Source organism: Cajanus cajan, chromosome 8 (genome assembly GCF_000230855.2).
Source record: "Cajanus cajan strain Asha chromosome 8, NIPB_CcT2T_4, whole genome shotgun sequence".
Taxonomy (NCBI): Eukaryota; Viridiplantae; Streptophyta; class Magnoliopsida; order Fabales; family Fabaceae; genus Cajanus; species Cajanus cajan.
In genome coordinates this window covers 1,297,886-1,318,753 of record NC_138524.1, presented here as the reverse complement: position 1 = coordinate 1,318,753, position 20,868 = coordinate 1,297,886, and the positions used below count along the sequence as shown (strand labels likewise).

Genomic DNA, 20,868 nt, shown 5'->3' with positions numbered 1-20,868 from the left:
TATATATATATATATATATATATATATATATATATATATATATATATATATGGAGCATATCAAGTGAGATAAATTTATTATGAGAGGATGAGAGAGTTAAAATATAACTTTTAAATTAATTTTCTCTCACTTGATTAAGTTTTAAATTTTTTTTCACTTAATTAATGTTGAGCAAATTATTTATCATGTCGTTGTTTGTGTCAGAGGAAGAGACAACTACGGTGAGTATTTGCGGTTGCAGAAATATAAATCCTTCTAAACATCAAGGGACTAGTTCCCATCAAGGGTGTGTGAGAAATTCCTAGGAAACCAGAATATTTTTTAATTAAGGAAATTAGGAGTCTTCAAAAAAGTCAAAAGAAAAAGTGTAGGAAAGTGCTTAAATTGATCGCTGTGATGGGTTTTCCTGTATAAGCAACTCAAAAAGGGTGAAAGAACTATAACAAGTGTTACAAGGCAAATGAGTGGAAGGTGCAATCATGCACCTAACGGGAAGGTGCTGTTGAACTTTGTTCATGGTTGACGGAGAGTCAATGAAGAAAAAAACAGAACTCTTGACCCCAAGTCTATGTAAAATTTTTATTATTAGTACTTTCCACACTAAATATTTAGATTCCTTGGTATGTGCCTGCAAACTCTAATCCAACAAGGGAGGAGATCATATCATATACCTTCCTTTCCTAGATTCTCTCTAGTGCCTTTACTAAATCCCTCTACATCTCTTACCATCACCATCCCCAAACGTTAGTTCCTATTCACAGATCAATCTACACGCACATCACTGTTGTAATGGCGGACAGTGTGGTTTCCTTTGTATTAGATCACTTGTCTCAACTGATGGCACGTGAAGCAAAGTTGCTGTGTGGCGTGGAAGACAGGATCAAGTCCCTCCAAAATGAGCTTGAAATGATCAATGAGTTCCTCAATACCTCAAAGAGCAAAAAGGGGATTGAGAAAAAAGTGGTGAGCCAAATCAGAGATGTTGCCCATCTAGCTGAGGATGTCATCGACACATACGTTGCCAAAGTTGCCATACACGAGAGGAGAACCATGATGGGTAGGCTCCTCCATAGCGTTCACCAAGCACGGTTGCTCCATGACGTAGCTGAGAAAATAGACCAGATAAAAAACACTGTCAGTGAGATACGCAACAACAAGATCAAATATGAAGAATTCCAAGAAAGCAACAATCAATCCACAACAAAAGCAGAGGAGGAGGAGAAGGAAAGGGCGCAATTACTACACAAGATAAGAAGAAATGTGGAGGAAGAAGATGTAGTAGGCTTTGTACGTGACTCCAACGTAGTCATCAAGCGACTCCTAGAAGGTGGTTCATCTCGTAACGTTGTCTCCATCATTGGCATGGGTGGATTGGGCAAGACCACCCTTGCCCGAAAGGTCTATAACAGCAGAGAGGTGAAACAATACTTTAGATGTTGCGCGTGGGTTTATGTGTCAAACGAGTGTAGAGTCAAGGAGATTTTTCTTGGCCTTCTTAAGCATTTGATGCCAAGCCTTGAATACCAATGTAGAGGCAACAAGAAAGGTAAGAAACACACAAGAGAATTAAACATTTCTAAATTAAACGAGGAGGAGTTGAAGAAACTGGTGAGAGAATGCTTGGAGAGGAAAAGGTATCTGGTGGTCCTCGATGACCTGTGGAAAACACAAGATTGGGACGAGTTGCACGATGCTTTTCCTGACGACAACAAAGGCAGCAGGATATTGATTACTAGTCGTTTGAAAGAGGTGGCGTTGCATACTAGCCATCATCCTCCTTACTATCTTCAGTTTCTTAGTGAAGATGAAAGTTGGGAGCTCTTCTGCAAGAAAGTGTTTAGGGGCGAAGAGTACTCTTCTGATTTGGAGCCTTTGGGGAAACAGATAGTTCAAAGTTGTCGTGGTTTGCCACTCTCAATCGTGGTGTTAGCAGGGTTGCTAGCCAACAAGGAAAAATCATATAGAGAATGGTCTAAAGTGGTGGGTCATGTCAACTGGTATCTTACTCAAGATGAGACCCAAGTGAAGGATATAGTTCTCAAACTCAGCTATGACAACCTGCCAAGGAGATTGAAACCATGCTTTCTGTTTCTTGGGATATTCCCCGAAGACTTTGAAATCCCAGTTAGGCCATTATTGCAACGATGGGTTGCCGAAGGATTTATACAAGAAACAGGGAATAGAGACCCAGATGATGTTGCTGAAGACTACTTGTACGAGCTCATTGATCGTAGTTTGGTCCAAGTAGCAGCTATGAAGACTAGTGGAGGTGTGAAGACTTGTCACATCCATGATCTTCTTCGAGATCTTTGCATATCAGAGAGCAAAGAGGACAAGGTTTTCCAAGTTTGCACAGGTAATAACATTCTAATCTCCACAAAACCCCGCAGACTGTCCATTCATTGTAACATGGGTGATTACATTTCTTCAAATAACAATGACCAGTCATGTATTCGTTCTTTGTTCATGTTTGGACCCCATTATTTTTTTATCCCAAGCGAGTTGAAAAGACTTTTCAAAGGCTTCAAATTGGTTCGAGTGTTAGAGCTTGGAACAGACAGTTGTGGAGGAAAGATTCCATCTAATTTGGGGGACTTTATCCACTTAAGGTATTTGAGAATTGACTCGCAACATGTTAGAATTATTCCAGCTTCTATACTTACCCTTCAGAATTTACAAACCGTAGACCTAGGTTGTTGGCGTTTGACTATTCCAATTTCTTTCCCTGCTCAAATATGGAAGCTCAAACATTTAAGGCATTTGTATGCGCCAGGGCCTATCAAGCTTAGAGGCCACAATTCAAAACCAAGTGAGGTTATGTGGAATCTTCAAACCATGAACGCCATTGTGTTGGACGAACAAACATCATATTTGATAAATAAAGGAACTTTCCCCAACCTTAAGAATTTAAGTCTGCAAATATCTTCGGGTCGCAAGGCTAAATGGCCTAAGTTGTTGCAGAGCCTACAACAATTAAGTCATTTGAGTAAGTTAAGGATTTCCTTTGAAATCAATTTTTGTGAAGGTTCACTGTCCGGAAACTATATGAAAAGCATGGAGTGGCACATTGGTTGTAAGCCGCAAGAAGTATTACAATGCATAGGGCAGTTGAGTCATGTAACTACGCTGAAAATTGTCAATGCCTTGGACCTTCTAACATGTAGGGTCACGTTTCCTCCAAATGTTATAAAGTTAACATTGACAGGTATTAGTTGTGTGACTGATGAGGGAATGGATTCTTTGGGAAATCACACCAAACTCCAAAAATTGAGACTAACTGGAGGAATTTTGTCAGAATCCTTTGACCTCAATTGTGTTGCAGGAAGGTTCCCACAACTGCAGGTGTTTGAGATGAGTGGTTTGAAAGTTAGAAACTGGAAATTAGGCAACAGTGCAATGTTATGCCTCCAAAGTCTGATCATCCACAAATGTAAAATGTTAGATGGCATCCCAAATGAACTGTGGTCTTTGATTGCTTTGAGAAAAGTGCAAGTAAAGCAACCCTCAGAAGCAATGGCTCGCATGCTACAAAACTTGGAAATGAAGGATGGGGTTGAACTTATAGTTGAACCGAAGGAACGTCATGATTCTACTGTAATATTATCTATGGATGAAATTTGGGAGGCATTTAATTCACGTGGTATTTGTTAGGAAGCCAGTTTGTTTGAGGGGGTTTGAATGTTTCTTTTGTCGTCAACAAATCATATATTAACACGTGTGTTCAATAAGTTGAGTTGTGGTTACTTCTCATATAATGATTAACTGAATTTGATTTTATTTGAGTTTGTATAAATTTAATTTTATCTGTACATTGTTTAAATTTGTAATAATTAAGTATTGTATTTTATTATCTTTTATTTAGATTTATGTGTAATTAAAATATTTTATTTTAATAATTATTATTTGAATTTTAAATTTATAGGATTAATTGTGTTTTTGATCTCAAATATTGTAATTGTACAATTTTGATCTCTAATATTTTAATTGGGCAATTTTATCTCTAAAGGATTATAATTGTACAATTTGGGTCCTTCAATTTTTAATTAAATAATTTTAGTCCCTTAAATATCACAATTTATATATATATATATATATATATATATATATATAATTTTAAAATCATTAAATTTTTTTAATGAAAAATACTAAAATTGCAGAATTATGAGTATTTGAGGGACTGAAATTGTTCTATTAAAAATCAAGGAAAAGAAATCATACAATTACAATATTTTATGGACTAAAATTACCCAATTAAAATTTTAGGGTCAAAATTATACAATTGCGATGCTTGAGGGATTAAAAATATAATTAAGCCAAATTTACATGATTGATTGTTTAAAACTCAATTTTTAAATTCAATTATTGTTATTAATATAATTGTAAAGAATATTTGAATTTTAATTTTATAACTTTTAAACTTTTTATATATATTTTATTTGAATTTCAATTATAATCTGCTTCTTTTTATGCATATTTTTATAACTTTTAAAAGAAAAAAAATTGTTATAAATAACTAAAATATATTATTAAAATACTTTATTAAATATTTTTAAAATATTTTTTTAGCAAATATCCAAAGGTACCATGGATATTAAAAAAATATGTGGATATGTATTGAACGAATACCCGTATAGATATGAGAACGAGTACAACACATATATTATGTGTCGGTAAGGGTAATAGATAGGGATGACAAATGTCCCGTACTCGCGGGTAATACCCTAACCCGTTCCGACTTTGACAGGGAATACCCGGTTTGACCGGGTACGGGTACGGGTACGGGTACAGGTATGTACTTACCCGCCCCGTACCCGTACTTGTACCCGTCCCCGTTCTAATTTTTAATTTAATACCCACTTTCAATTTAATTATATTAAAGAATTTTAATATTTTTATGTGTGATTATTTATTATAATATGAGATAGAGAAATAACCTAATTATAATTATATTATAATTAAAAAAATAATTTAAAAATATTATATTTTTTAGAAAAAAATAAAAAATAAAAATTTTGACGGGTACGGATACGGGTACGGGGTATACCCAATACCCGACGGGGACGAGGATGGGGATGAAAAGCACATACCCGATGGGTACAGGTACAGGGATGGGGATGAATTTAGCTTGCGGGGACGGGGACGGGTATCATGAAACCCGTACCCGCCCCACCCCATTGCCATCCCTAGTAATAGAGAGCTACTATCCAACCCTGTTCCACCTTTGGACATCCTTATTTCTCACATTTCTCTCTCCTATTAAATTCCTTTTCCAACCTATTTCTCTTTTTTATTAAATTTCTTCTCTAACTTATTTATCTCTCTCCTATTAAATTCATTCTTTAACTCATTTCTCTCTCATCTATCATGATGTCTTTCTCTCTGTGAACAAATATAAAATTAATTAATAGAAGAAAAAAAATGAATTGGAGAATGAAATTAATAAGAGATAAAAAATATTTTATTTTCTTTTAAAATTAAATTAAATTACTATAATATCTTTTATATAAATTAATAAAATCAAAAGAAATGAGTAGTTTGCTTGTCCTAAAATTTTAGTGTAAGTTGCTAACATACTCCAACTAAAAAACAGGTGGGAGTATACTAGCATTCCCCATATATAAAAATATATTTTTTAAAAAGCTTAAATTTGATATTTTTATTAAACAGTTCAAATTAGATCAAATCATGGACTTTTATTAAGATCTTACCTATTTTCATCCTTGTGTCTGCAATCATTGATGGAAGAAAGAAGATATTATATCATATCTACACACGCCACTAATATTTAAATTCTTAGTATTTGAATTACTTTGATTTTAATTTCTATTATTCTTAAATTATTTTGTTTGAATAAATCAATTCAAATTTCTTAAATTTTAAATTGTTAGGTTGGATATGATAATTTGATTCCACCATGGTAAAATTGATTTTAAAAATATATTTATATGATGAGATTTTTAAATTAAATTTTATAAAAATAAATATTAGCTAATTTTTAAATAATTAATAATTTTAAAAATTAATATTAGATAATATTTAATAATTTTAAAAATATTTTTGAATATTCAATAATTAAAAATATAAAGAAATAAGAGATAATATAAAATATATAAGTAAAATAAGAAAGAAAAATATGAGAAGTTTTAAATTCTTACTTTTTTTTTAAAAATTTAAAATTTTACTATTTTAAGAAATTTCACAAATGCTTGAATTTCAAATTTTTTTAAAATTTTCTATTCAAATAAGATATTTTATTTTAAAAATTTTAAAATTCTTTAAATAAATAAATTATTCTATTTAAATTTTCTTTCTAAATACACCAATAAAGATTATAAGAATCTCTAATAACCCTTCTGAATGAGACAACACTGCATATTGTAGAATTGCATAACTGAGCTGGGAATTTTGGGGATTTGGTACTAGAACTAGGAGTCCTTCGTGTACCCAAAAAAAAGTCTGAAATTGTCTAAAAACTGTACTTTGACAAAATTGTGAGGACTAATTCTTTCCATTTATTTTCTTTTTCTTAGACCCATTTATTTCTAGCCAAACGTTGAGAGACATGTTTTCAGTACCTTTGTTTTGTCTGTGTTTCATTTCATCCAGCTTAATTAGAACCTTGAATTAGTAATTATAGGGATTCTCTAATCGTTGGTTTGGGTGAAACCTTGAATCTCATTTATTTACTTTTGCATTATAGGGATAACATGTATTAAAACATTGGAATAGGGATGAAAATTACGAAAATTATTTCATCCTGGGCAATCATAAACAAGCTTTATTTTAGAGGGAGGGGTAAAGATTTGAAAGGTGTCATTTGGGATTGAAATCTAAGGCATTAATTTCCCATCAAGGGTGTGCGATAATTTCCTAAGAAACCACAATATTTTTTAATCATGGAAATTAGAAAAGTTCAAAAACGCAAAAGCAAAATAAGTGTGGGAAAGTGAGTACGATGTTTTTTTTGCCATAGGCACGTTTTTCGCTATTCCTAACATATGTTTTTTCATTCTATCTAACGGTAAAAGAAACCATCACCGGTCGTATCATTATAAATGATCTAAGACTAATCAGTGGAAGGTTCATAGTTGACGCAGAGTCAATGCAAAAAAATTAAAACCAGAAATGTCTACCCTGGAAGTCTTTGTAATGTTCCATAAGGACGAGAATGAAAATGAGACTGTATGCAATTGTAAACAAACTTCACTTTAGAGGTAGGGCAATGGTTTGAAATATGACACTTGTGGTTGCGGAAATCTCCTTCCTTTTGCACATCAAGGAATTGACACTTGTCGTCGGGAATTTGCTAGGAAACCAGAATATTGTCTGTCAAGTGCAAAAGAAACAAAACACCGTCATGAATGTTCTAAGGTAAATCAGTGGAAGGTGCAAGTGAACTTCATGGTTGACAGAGTCAGATGCAAAAAAGACAGAACTGTTGACCTAAAAAGTCTTTGTGCATATTTCATTATAACTATTTCATACAGCATATTCCCAGCTCCAATCCAAACACAGAGGAGATTATATCACAGTGTACCAACAATCCCTTTTCGTGATCACAATTTCTATCTGTTGTTATGGCAGACAGTGTGGTTTCCTTTGTTTTAGATCACTTGTCCCAACTGGTGGAACATGAAGCAAGGTTGCTAAGTGGCGTGGAAGACAAGGTGAAGTCCCTCGAGAGGGAGCTTCAGATGATCAACGTCATCCTAAGAACCACAAACAGCAACAACGACATTCAGAAAACAGTGGTGAGCCAAATCAGAGATGTGGCCCATGAAGCTGAGGATGTCATTGACACGTACGTTGCCAAAGTGGCCCTGCACAACAGGAGAACCATGCTGGGGAGGCTACTCCATGGAGTTGACCAAACAAAGTTGCTCCATGACGTATCCGAGAAAATAGACGAGATCATAACAACTCTCAACCAGATACGTGAAAACAAGATCAAATACAGCGAGTTCCAAGAAAGAAATCATCAATCCATAGCAGAAGAGGAGGAGGAGGAGAAGGAGAGGGAGAGGTTACTTCACAAGCTAAGAAGAAATGTAGAGGAGGAACATGTAGTGGGTTTTATCCGTGGATCTCAAGCAATCATCAAGCTACTCAAGGAAGGTGGCTCACGGCGTAATGTGGTCTCCATCATCGGCATGGGGGGGTTGGGCAAGACCACCCTTGCCCGAAAAGTTTATAATGATAGCAAGGTGAAACAAGGCTTTAGTTGTTGTGTTTGGGTGTACGTGTCAAACGAGTGTAGAGCTAAGGAGCTTTTGCTTAGTCTTCTTAAGCATTTGAGGCCAAACCTCGAAACTGAACTTCAAGAAGAAAACAACAAAGGAAAAAAATTCACTGAAGAACAAGACATTTTTAACTTGAGTGTGGAGGAGCTGAAGAAACTGGTGCGGCAATACTTGGAGAGGAAAACAAGGTATCTGGTGGTCCTCGATGACTTGTGGAAAACACAAGATTGGGACGAGGTGCAAGATGCTTTTCCCGACAACAACAGAGGCAACAGAATATTGATCACTAGTCGTTTGAAAGAGGTGGCCTTGCATACTAGTCTTCATCCTCCATACTACCTTCAATTTCTCAGCCAAGAAGAAAGCTGGGAGCTCTTTCGTAGGAAAGTGTTTAGAGGGGAAGAATGCCCTTTTGAACTAGAGCCTCTAGGCAAACAAATAGTGGCAAGTTGTCGCGGTTTGCCACTCTCTATTGTTGTATTAGCAGGATTGCTAGCCAACAAGGAAAAGTCACACAGGGAATGGTCCAAAGTGGTGGGTCACGTCAACTGGTATCTTACTCAAGACGAGACTCAAGTGAAGGATATAGTTCTGAAGCTCAGTTATGATAACTTGCCAAGAAGATTGAAACCATGCTTTCTATATTTTGGGATATTCCCTGAAGACTTTGAAATCCCTGTTAGGCCATTACTACAACAATGGGTTGCAGAAGGGTTTATACAAGAAACAAGAAATAGAGACCCAGATGATGTGGCAGAAGACTACTTGTACGAGCTCATTGATCGTAGTTTGGTCCAAGTAGCAGCAATAAAGACTAGTGGAGGTGTGAAAACTTGTCACATCCATGATCTTCTCCGAGATCTTTGTGTATCGCAGAGCAAAGGGGACAAGATTTTTGAAGTCTGCTCAGATAATGACATTCAAATTCTAACAAAACCTCGCAGGTTGTCCTTCCATTGTGACATGGGCCACTACATTTCTTCAAGCAACAAAGACCATTCATGTATCCGTTCTTTGTTCTTCTTTGGAATATATTCCAATTTTACTGGGAACGAGTGGGAATGGCTTTTCAAAGGCTTCAAATTGGTTCGAGTGTTAGAGCTTGGAAAAAACCATTGCGCAGGAAAGATCCCATCTAATTTGGGGGACTTTATCCACTTAAGGTATTTGAGAATTGACTCGAATTTTGGTATAATTATTCCAACTTCCATACTTACCCTTCAGAATTTACAAACAGTAGATTTAGGTAATTGGTTTAGGGAAATCCCAATTTGTTTCCCTGCTCAAATGTGGAAGCTCAAACATTTAAGGCACCTGTATGGGCAAGGACCTGTGAAGCTTCAAGGCCACTATTCAGGATCAAATGAGGTTATGTGGAATCTCCGAACCATCTTCCCCATTGATATTGATACACAAACATTGTCTCTGATGAAGAAAGGAAGCTTCCCCAATCTTGTGAAATTGGGGTTGTCAATCAATTCGGACCGCCAAGGTAAGTGGCCAAAGTTGTTGCAGAGCTTACAAGAATTAAGTCATTTGAATATCTTAAAGATTTGCCTCCGAGGGGATTTTGATGCTTCAATAGGCACAGTGTCAAGCATATGGCGGTTTGGTTGTGAGCCACAGGAGCTATTACAAAGCCTAGGGTTGTTGACTCATATAACTACGTTGAAAATCACCAATATCTGCAGCCTTATGATAACGGTTCCTCCAAATGTCACCAAGTTAACATTGCGTGGTATTAGTAGCATCACTAGGGAGGGGCTGAATGCGTTGAGAAATCACACCAAACTCCAAATTTTGAGTCTATATGGAGACTATGGCTCTAACATTAACCTCAATTGTGTTGTAGGCGGCTTTCCACAACTGCAAGTATTGCAATTGAAAAAGTTCACCTCTGTAAATTGGAAATTAGGCAATGGTGCAATGCCACGTCTTCACACTCTAGTCATCATCAACTGTCAAAGTTTAGATGATCTTCCAAATGAATTGTGGTCTCTCACTGCCTTCAGAAAACTGCATGTAAAACAACCCTCACAACCAATGCTTCGTATGCTACGGGATTTGAAAATAAAGGATAGGGTTCAAGTCATAGTCGATGATCATGACAACTAGTTCTTGTTTCAGTAAACCTATGGATTACCAAGTTTCTTTGTATTTGGTAACAAGTTATTTTGGGTTTCATTAGTTTCCATTTTAAGATTTTAGAATAATCATGTTCAACCATGTATGATGTAAAGTTGATGACTTTAATTAAGAAAAACCTTTTCTTATGCTTTTTGAATTTAAGAGTTAGATTGTCCAACATTTTTCTTGTTTAAGTTACTTGCTTGGTTTTTTCAATTCTTTTAATTTGTAAAAAATCCGAATAATACAGAACGGGACAACAAAATTGATTTAAAAGAACGTAGAAATAAAAGAGAAGCTAAAGTTTATTTATTTCCCTTTTTTACAACTATTTTTTCCATGTCTTTTATTAAAAAAAATAAACTACTTAATTTTTTTTAAAGGTTTTTAAAATAATACGTCTGACCCGACTTTATTTTTTTAAGATAAGTCCTAAAAACAAAATTATATCAAACACTACTTTAATTATTAGAGTGTTGTGGTATTTTTTTATATAATAAATTCATTAAATATATTTTGACGAAGAATTTAGGGTTTAGACTTTTATTTTCAAGTTTCATTATATTTTCGTCACTTTTCAAAGTCCAGATACATTGCCAATCAAATTTAATTTGGACTTTCTTTTATGAGTAAAAATACATGACAGACACAAAATAAGGGGGCCGGAGCCCATGATTATGTGAGGCAAAACAAAAACAAATAGTAGAAATTAAATGTCTACGAGACCTTAATAGTATGCTTGGATGAAGAATTTTAATAGAGTAATTTATTTATTTGAAGAATTTTAAATTTTTTGTGGTGAAATACTTTGTTTGGATGGAAAATTTTTAAAAAATTTGAAATTCAAGCATTTGTGAAATTTCTTGAAATAGTAGAATTTGAAATTCTCCCAAAAAAGTAAGAATTTGAAATTCCTCATTTTTTTCTTCTTATTTCACTTATATATCTTATCTCTTATCTCTTCATATTCTTAATTATTGAATATTCAAAAATATTTTTAAAATTATTAAATATTATCTATTAAATTTTAAAATTATTAAATATTTAAAAATTAGCTAATATTTATTTTTATAAAATTTAATTCAAAAATCTCAACATATAAATATTTTTTTAAAATTAATTTTACTATAGTATAATCAAATTATTATATTCAACTTAACAATTTAAAATTTAAGAAATTTGAATTAACTTATCCAAACAAAATATTTTAAGAATGATAAAAATTGAAATCAAAGTAATTCAAATACCAAGAATTTAAAATTCCTTGAATTTGTAAAATCCTTCATCCAAACACACCATAAATTTTCTCTTTTGTGTGCAAATATAATAATAACCTTCTAGCCAATTTAGTTTCATCTTAATAATTAACTAAATAAATTAAATCACATATTTACCTGATTAACTAATATAAAATAATATTGATGATAAATTTTCAAGACGTAAATAAATGTTTGAAAGAATAAAGAGAAAACTATAATTATTAAGAAATTAAATGTAATTGCACAATAAATTAAGAAGAAACCATAAGAGTATATGTCGAATAAAATAATTAATGAGACTTGAAATTTATAATACATCAGCCATTTTTTGAAATTAAAAGAAAATACTAACAACATATTCTTTCTAACATTTTTTTTAACTCTCACAATTATTGATTGTAATTTATTTGGTAACCACATTTCTCATATTTAATGAATTTCTTTTGATCTAGAAATGAAACTCGTCAAAATTTGTAACTTTTAATTAATTTTGATTAAAAGTAAAAAAATATTAAAAATTAAGATAGTAGCACTTTTGGGGAAAAAAATTAAAGCATTAATAATTTTGAAATGAAAACAATAATATTTTACATTTATTAAATATTTCTTAATATATATAATCTTGAACATCAATAATTTTATCACAGCAAAAATATCATGTTGTTTTAGTGTGTATTTGTTTCATAGTTTGTACAACTTTGAATAAAGTTGAAAATGACTGCGAGAATACGATATATTGGCGTTGGATGGCTTTTTCAACGAAAAACAAACATGGCTTTAATCCATTCCTTTAAGTAACTACTTCAGTCACATGATCAGATCTCTAGAGTGGCACTTTTTCCCCTTTGTTGAATTAAGGCTTCTTTCACAAGGTTTGGTATCGTTGCAATGACGATTCTTAATTTGAAGTTTAATGGTGACCCTGTTGTTAATTAGGCAGAAATATCAGTTAGACTTAATTAGTTACCAGACTTGGCGGAAGAAATTAAGAGTAGTAAAAAACTGTTGCCACACTTAATCTAAATCTATTGATAGCAATATTTGCATGGGCCAGTAGTGGCTCATCTTATACTTCAATGCCTAAAATAATATATTGCATTTGGCCTCCCAATTCATTTTGTCTTTAACTATAGTTTATGCTAAATGTTTTTCAAGTGCTGTGGTGTTGAGGCAATTTCGTTTTCATTCAACGTTAGTTGTCCCATGCCATGTTCTGATCTCAATATATAGTTGCTTAGAAATGGTGTCCCCAAAAACCCTTCATTGCAATGCAATGCACCGTTAGAGTTGGTCATGATCGACAACACTAACAAAACCTGCTTGATTAGTCTATTTTCCACTAGACAGCCATCTTTTTTCATCACCACCGAACAGTCGTTTTTGAAGTAAACTCTAGTGTGACACATTCTGCTTTTGGTTCTCTACTACCAAACCAAACCCTCTCTCTTCACTTCACTCCTTTTGAAAAGATGAGGTGAGAATGTATTATGACAATTCCTCTTTTTGGGTCCTTTTACAGCTGTCTTCCCTCCTTATAACCCAAATCTTCTTTGTTTTTTTCCCCCACATTCCCTACCCTTTGCACATTATGTGTCCAGTGTCCACACTACTACTCAATTATGCACTTCCCCACACCTACCTGTAACAATGTCAACAATGTCTCCTGATGCTTGTGTAACACTGTGATACTACATTTCTAATAATGTCATTCGTACATATTCATATATGTCTTATTGATGTGACCACTCTTTACACATGGCTCAGGACCAAAAAAATCAGTGTTACTCTCTACATACATAGTTACATAAAAATGCAAGCTCATTTTTTTTATATTAAATGACAATTTAGGTGAGTTGAAATCATTAGGTTCAACGTATGCTTACATAGATACTTACATAATATTTATCAACAAAATTTTCCTACAGGATTTGAATTCACGTTCTACTAAAATGAGTATCTGTAACAACTGAACTAACTTTTGTTGGTAAGTAAGTTGAATTTATACTTAAAGACCAAAGGTATGTGATATAACAATATGACAAGCGGTGCAAAGCAATGCCATATTTACTTGGAAATAAGCACATCAATCTTCAAGAGTATGACAGGTTAGACGCTAAGTTAGAGATACAAATAGGACGTAACAGGTAATAAGAATATATAATGATTCAAATGTATTTTATGATGACTTATACTAATAAAATATGTTATTAGACAATTAAGGAAATTGAAGACACTATATTGTTCGTTTAAAGGATAGTAACAGCAAACGTTACACTTGTAGTTTCTCTAGTAGGTGATGAATTCTTTGAAAAGAGTTCAGGACCTATGCGGTACACCATCCATAGCTTGAGATCCCTATTTCTACTTTTTCTATAACAAGTTAGTATTTGATAGTCATATGTATACCACATAAAGTTGTAAGTTGTGACCCTCCCTCAGCAAATTGACAAGCACATGAAAAAATGAAGGGCAGTGGTTGTTTGCTAATTTATGATTATATCAAAGCTGAGTGAGGGATAGTGTTGTCATTTCAAACCCAACAGACATATGAACATGTCTGCTACAGTTGGAAAAAAGAGAGATGGGGAGAAAATAAAAACGGGAGGACCCATGAAGGTTAGGAGGAATGGCTCTCGGCTCTCCAATGAAAACAAAGTGGCTATGCTTTTATCCATAGCAATTCTTGCTCTTGGAGACCCCACATTTTGGAACAGGAGAAACTCATCATGAAGATTGAGGAAGATGAAAAATATGAATGATTGCATTTGCACCCACATAAAAGTCATATCCACTCCACAAGAGGTTTTCAGTGCAGGAATTTCTGCTCCTCAAGAGAAAAGAGTCTTGGTATGTGCGCACATTCACCGATGAAATCCACCCAAAGTTCCACATTCTTGGTTGGGGTAGTAACTGATATTATAAAGAATGTTTGCTGATTTCAAGGCTATTGCATCTGAATTTAATGAATGACAGCACTGCACCTGCACTTTTTCCCATGCACCAAGCTATCTGAAACGGTGGCTCTTGTCCTTTTTAATGGAATTTCAAAAAATGGGTAAGGGTAAGCAATTAACTTGGATCTCACTCCAAATCTGCATCACATTTATCATCTTTTTCAACTATCTTGGCTTGTGTGCATTCATGTTTATTGTTTAATACTTTAATTTGCTCCCAAATCAAGGTTCTGATTCATGTTGTACATGTGTTTGGCCTTTGCTGTCACTACTTATTCACATAAGAATCTTCGTCCATGACAAGTTCTGCAAATTGTTTCGTCTTTTTGGACAAGTCTAACGTTTCAGTTGTACAATTACATTACTTAAATCAATGCCTAGTCAGTAACCGGCCGTACGTTTCACACATCCACTCTTGAAAATTGATGTGAGAGATTTAGAATTTAGATAATAAACCAAAAACCTAGCTATTTTGTTTATAAGAGGATGCTTATGGGCAATTTTTCAGATCACAGACATTGAAGTTGACCTATGTGATATTGCTAAATGGCCAAGAAGAAGAGCTGGTTTAGTCTGGTGAAGAGGCTCTTTATATGGGACACACATTCCACTCAAGACAAGGTAAGTCTCAAGTTTTTTTAATGTTAGTCTTTAACTTGGATTCTATTTCTCATGAGACAATAAACTTTTTTTTTTTCTTTTTTATTTCCAGAAAGAGAAGAGAAGGAAATGGGTCTTTGGAAGGCTTAAGAGCAAAAGATTACCATCAATTACAGCACCACCGCCATCAAAAGAAACAACATTAACACTAAGTGAAGCAGAGGAAGAACAGAACAATCATGCTTTAACAGTGGCCATTGCCTCAGCAGCTGCTGCTGAAGCTGCTGTTACTGCTGCTCATGCTGCAGCTGAGGTTGTTCGTCTCACTGGGGTCTCACAATCTGCCCTTCAACGCAAAGAAAACTCAGAAGAATCTCAACCTCTGAAAACTAGGAATGGTGCTCCTCAATCCACATACCAGTGCCTCAGGGAGATTAAAGAATCTGCTGCAGCCATCATGATTCAAACTGCATTTAGGGGTTACCTGGTGAGTTTGTCCAAGCCATTTTCTTTGATTTGTGTCACCTTAAGACCTCTTTGCATAATCTTTACCTTCAATGCTAAATTCCTCACTCGGGATTCAGATTATTGGGAAAGTCCAAATCTGCATTGACTTAAGATAGAGTTTTACAAAGTTTGCATCTCTCACCTTACAAAGCTAGTTTTGTAGGATGAGGTAGAACCAAAATCAAAGCTGGTTTCAGACTCTATCTTAGATTTATTATTAGACCACCTACCGTATTATCTATATACCAAAAAGCTCTAACATTAACTAGAGATATTGCTTGATAAGAGCTTATAAAGCTTAAGTACTCCTCCGTAAGTTGATTTTTAGGAATGTGTTAACTCCAAAATCTAAAAGAGATTAATGAAAAAAAAAAAAACAGAATAAATTTAATGACAGACACACTAGATGTGAACCAAGTATTATAAGCTGAAATTTGCTAGAAATTAAAAGATTTCTTACAACATTTAGTGATTTCAAAAATTCAACTCCAAAGAGAGCAAAAGAAATAACGAAAATTGGACAACAAAGAGAAAGTACTAGTAGTAATAGAAATTAACAAGTGGAAGAAGAAACCAAGGTCAGCTTACTCTATATTTTGTCATTGTATTCTCTTATTCACTGACTGGTAAGACATTACAGGCAAGGAAGGCTTTGAGGGCATTGAAGGGAATTGTGAAGCTTCAAGCTATCATTCGAGGCAGAGCAGTAAGACGCCAAGCTATGAGTACTCTTAAGTGCTTACAGTCCATAGTGAGTATCCATTCACAGGTATGTGCAAGGAGACTCCAAATGGTTGAAGGGAGATGTGATTACACTGAAAATGAAGAGATGCAAGATTCTAGAGACAAGATAATTAGGGTGAGCGTAACAGGTTAAATTAAACTATATCATTAGCTCAATTCACACTGCACACACAAAGTTCCACTGCCACATCCACATTCTGCATTGTATCAATTAGATTTTAGCTGTTATCCTTGTGCAATTTAGATATTGAAACGTGTTTATCTCGTTTTCAGATGGACTCAAACAGTGAAAGGAAGGATGAAAGCACTTTATTGAAGGAAGAGGTAGACAGCTCTTGCATAAGCAAGAAAGAAACAGATCTCAAGAAAGAAAGACTAAAAGCATACTCATTTAACCATAGAGTAAGCTCCTAGCTCTTTCATGTGTTTGTTTAGCCTATCTGGATATAAGTTTACAAGAGTTTTTGAGAACTTCTCCATTAGAAAGAGTTTTTTTTTTTTTTTTTCAGTAGAGAAATTCTTAAAAGTATTCAGTTTGTATCCAAACATACTTTTTTGCTTGATTCTTTTGCACGATAAGGTTCTCAAACTAACCTACGAAATTACCTTCAGAGGTCAGCAGAGACAGAAAGAAGTAAAGTAAATGGAAGATGGAGATACTGGCTAGAGCAGTGGGTAGATACACAACTTTCAAAGAGCAAAGAACTTGAAGATTTAGACTCAATTTTTAGCACACATTCTAGAGCTGAGGAGGAATATGGAGGAAGGCAACTTAAGCTGAGAAGTATTCAAAGACAGAATCCAGTTGAAGGATTAGATTCTCCAATACTTTCTTCAAGAAGATCTTTTCCTCATAGGAGGCAGTGTTCAGTGGGAGAAGACCACTCATTTTCAAGCTCTCCTGCAACTCCAGCATACATGGCTGCAACTGAATCAGCAAAAGCAAAAGCAAGATCAACAAGCTCCCCAAAAGTAAGGACAGGGGGGAATGTGGACATGAACTCTGATAGCTATTCACCATGCAAGAAAAAGCTATCCATTGCATCTTCTATTAACAGTGAAGTGCTTAGTGGTGGTAGGATGTGCAAGATCAGTGGTAACCAGCAAAGATCTCCAAGTTTTAAGGGTCTTTCAGTGCCTATAAAATCAAACCGAACTATCAAGGATCTCAGTATTAATTCGGATTGCTCACTGCCTAATTGGGATCGACAAGGTTCCTTCAAATGAGTCTATGAATGCTAATGTTACTCTTGGCTGCATTAACACAATTCCTTGTATCATGAGAAGGCTTGAAAACAATAGCTGTTTATAATTATAACTATGTATGATATATATGCCATTGGATGTTATTTTGGTTGGGAATTGAACATTAATGTGACAGAAAGTAGATAATTCCTTGATTCATTAGGAGTCCCCTAACATGTATGCTTTAATCCATATCAGAATCAGACTAGTTTTTCAAACACCTGGTTCTTTTTTTCGTGGTTCTCAATCTCATATAATATTTATTAACTTGTGTAATTTCATAATATCTTATTCCTAGCATGAAATTTTGAGTTGTAATAATATGTCTGGCCTGGAATATTGTTTACTCAACCTGACAGCCACTTGGCCAGTTTGATTAAACCATCTGTTAGTAAGTACATGCTGTAAACCTTGTTAGACTTATTTTCTCGAACGAACTTTTCATGGTTTTTATCTAAAATTTAAACTTCCAAAAATCAAAACTTGTTTAATTTTAACATGAATACATGCTCCATTTGTTTCAGTCTTAGTTTAACAGGGATGAATTCTTTCATGTAGAATTTTTACTTGGATTATTACCAGTCAAAATCTTCAACAAAAAAATTTAATTTTAAATTAATAATTTTAATAAACATGAATGTCACATGAAAGAATGTAACTCCTACTTTAAAACAGTCCACTGAGAGAGTCTCTAAATTACTTCATACTTAGGATCCAAACTCTCTGTTATTTTTAATTAAAAATTTTATCTCTGTAACTAATACATTTATTAAGTATCTTTTAAACTGTTTTCTTTTTTTAAAGAGAATTTAAAAAAAAAAAACTTGTTTCATAAGAGTAATCTTTTAAAATTTAAAATTTTTTAATTTAAAACTGGGAACACCATAGTGTTGTTTTAGTTTTCTACTTTCATTTTTTTCATCATTCATGTTTTTTCCTTACATTTTTATATTTTCTTTCCTTATATTTTTTTTTTAAATATTCTTTCTAAAAATTTGAGAAGCATATTTTTGAAAAAGTTTGACTTAACATAACTAATTATATTATAGAAATTATTTCTCATGTAGTTTATATTACAAAAGCCTTGGAAAGAGGAGAGAGAAATGAAATGGAAGGATGTAAAAGTGGAGGAGTGTATGTTTCCTTAGAGTATATTCTTCGTATTTCTCTTCGTTGGATAGACTAATTAGATGAATTAGATAATTCAAATTCAAACCAATTAAACTAAAAATAAATAAATAAAAGGAGAGTGGGAAGAGAAAAAAAAAATCCAAAAAGAAGCTTCCCTTGGAACACTTGTACTGTGTGGGATGGTCTTTTCGTTTGGGCCTGGGATGTCTTTTGTGCTTGGCTCATGATATATACACCTCCTTCTTTTTATAAGTACACCTCCTTTTTCTAAAAAAATTTAATTTTACACTTTCAATTTTCAATTTGTTATTTTCTTCTTCTTATTCACACACATTTTTTTTTCTTTTTTAATTTTCACATGCTACTAAAATAAGTGGGGTGAAGGAAAAATAAGGGGGTGCATGTAAAAATTGAAAAAAGGAGGAAAGATATGTGAAAAAAAGTACTAAATTAAATGTTATGGATGTAAAATTAAAAAATTTAAAACAAAAAATTAAAAATATTTTAAAATTTTAATTATTTTTTTTAAAAAGAGGTGTACTTATAAAAAAAAGGAGGTGTATATATCATGAACCTTTGTGCTTTTATTTCCTTGTTTTGGGCTGAAAAAAAATCCTCGAGCCTAAGATAAAAAAAAATCCTCGAGCCTGTACACCTATTAATTCTAGAAGTTAGCATATCGGTCTTATACACTTGCAAGTTACTTTTGTTTGTGTGATGTTTTACATTGTTATTAAAAAAGCCAATAAATTTATTGTATATAATAATTTGTAATTAAATAATAGTGTAAAAACTGATTTATGCCATGAGTACATGGCTACTTGTTTCTTTACCAAAAAATAACATGGCTACTTGTTTTTCTTTGACAGCCTTTTAACAAGTTTACACTAAAGAATTAACGCATAAAATTCTTATTCTATATTTTCAAAAACAGAGAAAAATAGTTAATATAAAAATTCATGATCAGAGCAAAAGGATATGTTAGCCTGAAAACTAAGTGTCTATATGAGTAAATAGAAAATATGGATAATTTGTTTTTATAATTAAAGAGCAAATAAGATTAAACTATTTTTGTTTAAACTATAACTTGTTTTCATAAGTTATATTGAAAATCGTATTGATATAAGCCAAAAATAGCATATAGAGATATCATAAGATTCATAACCTATATATTTTCATATATTTCCCCGAATACTTAATCAAGTACCATGTGATAGTCGAAGTCTAAATAAGTTGTAAATAAAATCTTACAAATTGTCCCTAAGACTTTAGATATCAATTAAGGATAGAAAATAAAACTTACATAAAATGAATTGAACACGACTCATCACCAAAAATAGGAAAATGTGTTCACAACACTCTCCATTATCAAGAAACAAAAAAAATAAAATTAAAAACCAAATCAAAGACACTATAATGTAATATGATTATACTTAAAACTTTGATAAGAGAATCTTATTTTGAAAGCAACTTTGGTAAGTTGAATTAGTCCATATTTTAATTATATTGTATATGCATAGATTTTTTTTTTTTTTAAATTTATAGGTAACAATAGAATAAATACAAAATATTCATCATTGGAAATAATAATTAATCTCTGTAAAAGATTGTGAGTATTTTTTTTCAATCTATTTCATACTTAAGATTAAAATTTAAATTTTAGACAATTTGATTAAAAGATATAGACAATCATTACTTATGTTAATCAATATTAATTAGTACTGTATATGCACAGAAGAAAACATGATTTGTTTGAAGATTCTTATCACACGTGGAATGCTAAAATTTATTGGCTAAAATTTAGTGCTCAAGTCAGCGGTTCTATAGAAGTTCCATGTTCTAAAGTTACACGGTTGCACTTTGCACAAATAATTTGATACGTGACAGCGAAGGTGTCCACCAGTCACCACACCACTATGGTTGTGTTGTGAATTTCAAGTTTGAAGCATTTGAATTCAACTCACGTATTGGTCGTTGGACTTAGACCTAACCAACATATTTCAGACCTTGCTCATGAGTTTCATGAGAAATACACTGTGACCTATTAAAGTAACATCTCAT

At 33.1% G+C, this 20,868-nt stretch overlaps 3 protein-coding genes across 7 annotated transcripts; all 3 read left to right on the top strand.

Moving 5' to 3' along the window:
• Window positions 1–259: 259 nt before the first annotated feature.
• On the top strand, window positions 260–3,857 carry LOC109798707 (disease resistance protein RPP13). The gene has a single exon (XM_083062244.1). The coding sequence runs from the start codon at window positions 790–792 to the stop codon at window positions 3,649–3,651; it is 2,862 nt and encodes a 953-aa protein (XP_082918370.1). The 5' UTR covers window positions 260–789; the 3' UTR covers window positions 3,652–3,857.
• A 3,254-nt stretch (window positions 3,858–7,111) lies between these two features.
• LOC145949298 (disease resistance protein RPP13) lies at window positions 7,112–10,529 on the top strand. The gene has a single exon (XM_083062322.1). The coding sequence runs from the start codon at window positions 7,578–7,580 to the stop codon at window positions 10,353–10,355; it is 2,778 nt and encodes a 925-aa protein (XP_082918448.1). The 5' UTR covers window positions 7,112–7,577; the 3' UTR covers window positions 10,356–10,529.
• A 3,353-nt stretch (window positions 10,530–13,882) lies between these two features.
• Window positions 13,883–17,835, top strand: LOC109798875 (protein IQ-DOMAIN 11). Of its 5 annotated transcripts, none has more exons than XM_020359296.3 (6): window positions 13,883–14,681; window positions 15,096–15,201; window positions 15,293–15,667; window positions 16,328–16,546; window positions 16,705–16,833; window positions 17,044–17,835. In XM_020359296.3, exons 2-6 carry the CDS (start codon window positions 15,127–15,129, stop codon window positions 17,656–17,658), a joined length of 1,413 nt encoding a protein of 470 aa, XP_020214885.1. In that variant the 5' UTR covers window positions 13,883–14,681; window positions 15,096–15,126; the 3' UTR covers window positions 17,659–17,835. The 5 variants fall into 5 exon arrangements, with proteins under 5 accessions (XP_020214885.1, XP_029127099.1, XP_082918579.1 ...); XM_029271266.2 differs by having other exon boundaries at window positions 13,883–14,687; XM_083062453.1 differs by having other exon boundaries at window positions 13,884–14,473; window positions 15,089–15,201.
• The last annotated feature ends 3,033 nt before the right edge of the window (window positions 17,836–20,868 follow it).

Excerpts from the sequence above, each read along its gene's own strand:
- LOC109798707 (XM_083062244.1), top strand. The coding sequence starts at position 790 with ATGGCGGACAGTGTGGTTTCCTTTGTATTAGATCACTTGTCTCAACTG.
- LOC145949298 (XM_083062322.1), top strand. The coding sequence starts at position 7,578 with ATGGCAGACAGTGTGGTTTCCTTTGTTTTAGATCACTTGTCCCAACTG.
- LOC109798875 (XM_020359296.3), top strand. The coding sequence starts at position 15,127 with ATGGCCAAGAAGAAGAGCTGGTTTAGTCTGGTGAAGAGGCTCTTTATA. Across the intron at positions 15,668-16,327 it reads CTGCATTTAGGGGTTACCTG|GCAAGGAAGGCTTTGAGGGC; the intron begins GTGAGTTTGTCC and ends AAGACATTACAG. Across the intron at positions 16,834-17,043 it reads CATACTCATTTAACCATAGA|AGGTCAGCAGAGACAGAAAG; the intron begins GTAAGCTCCTAG and ends AATTACCTTCAG.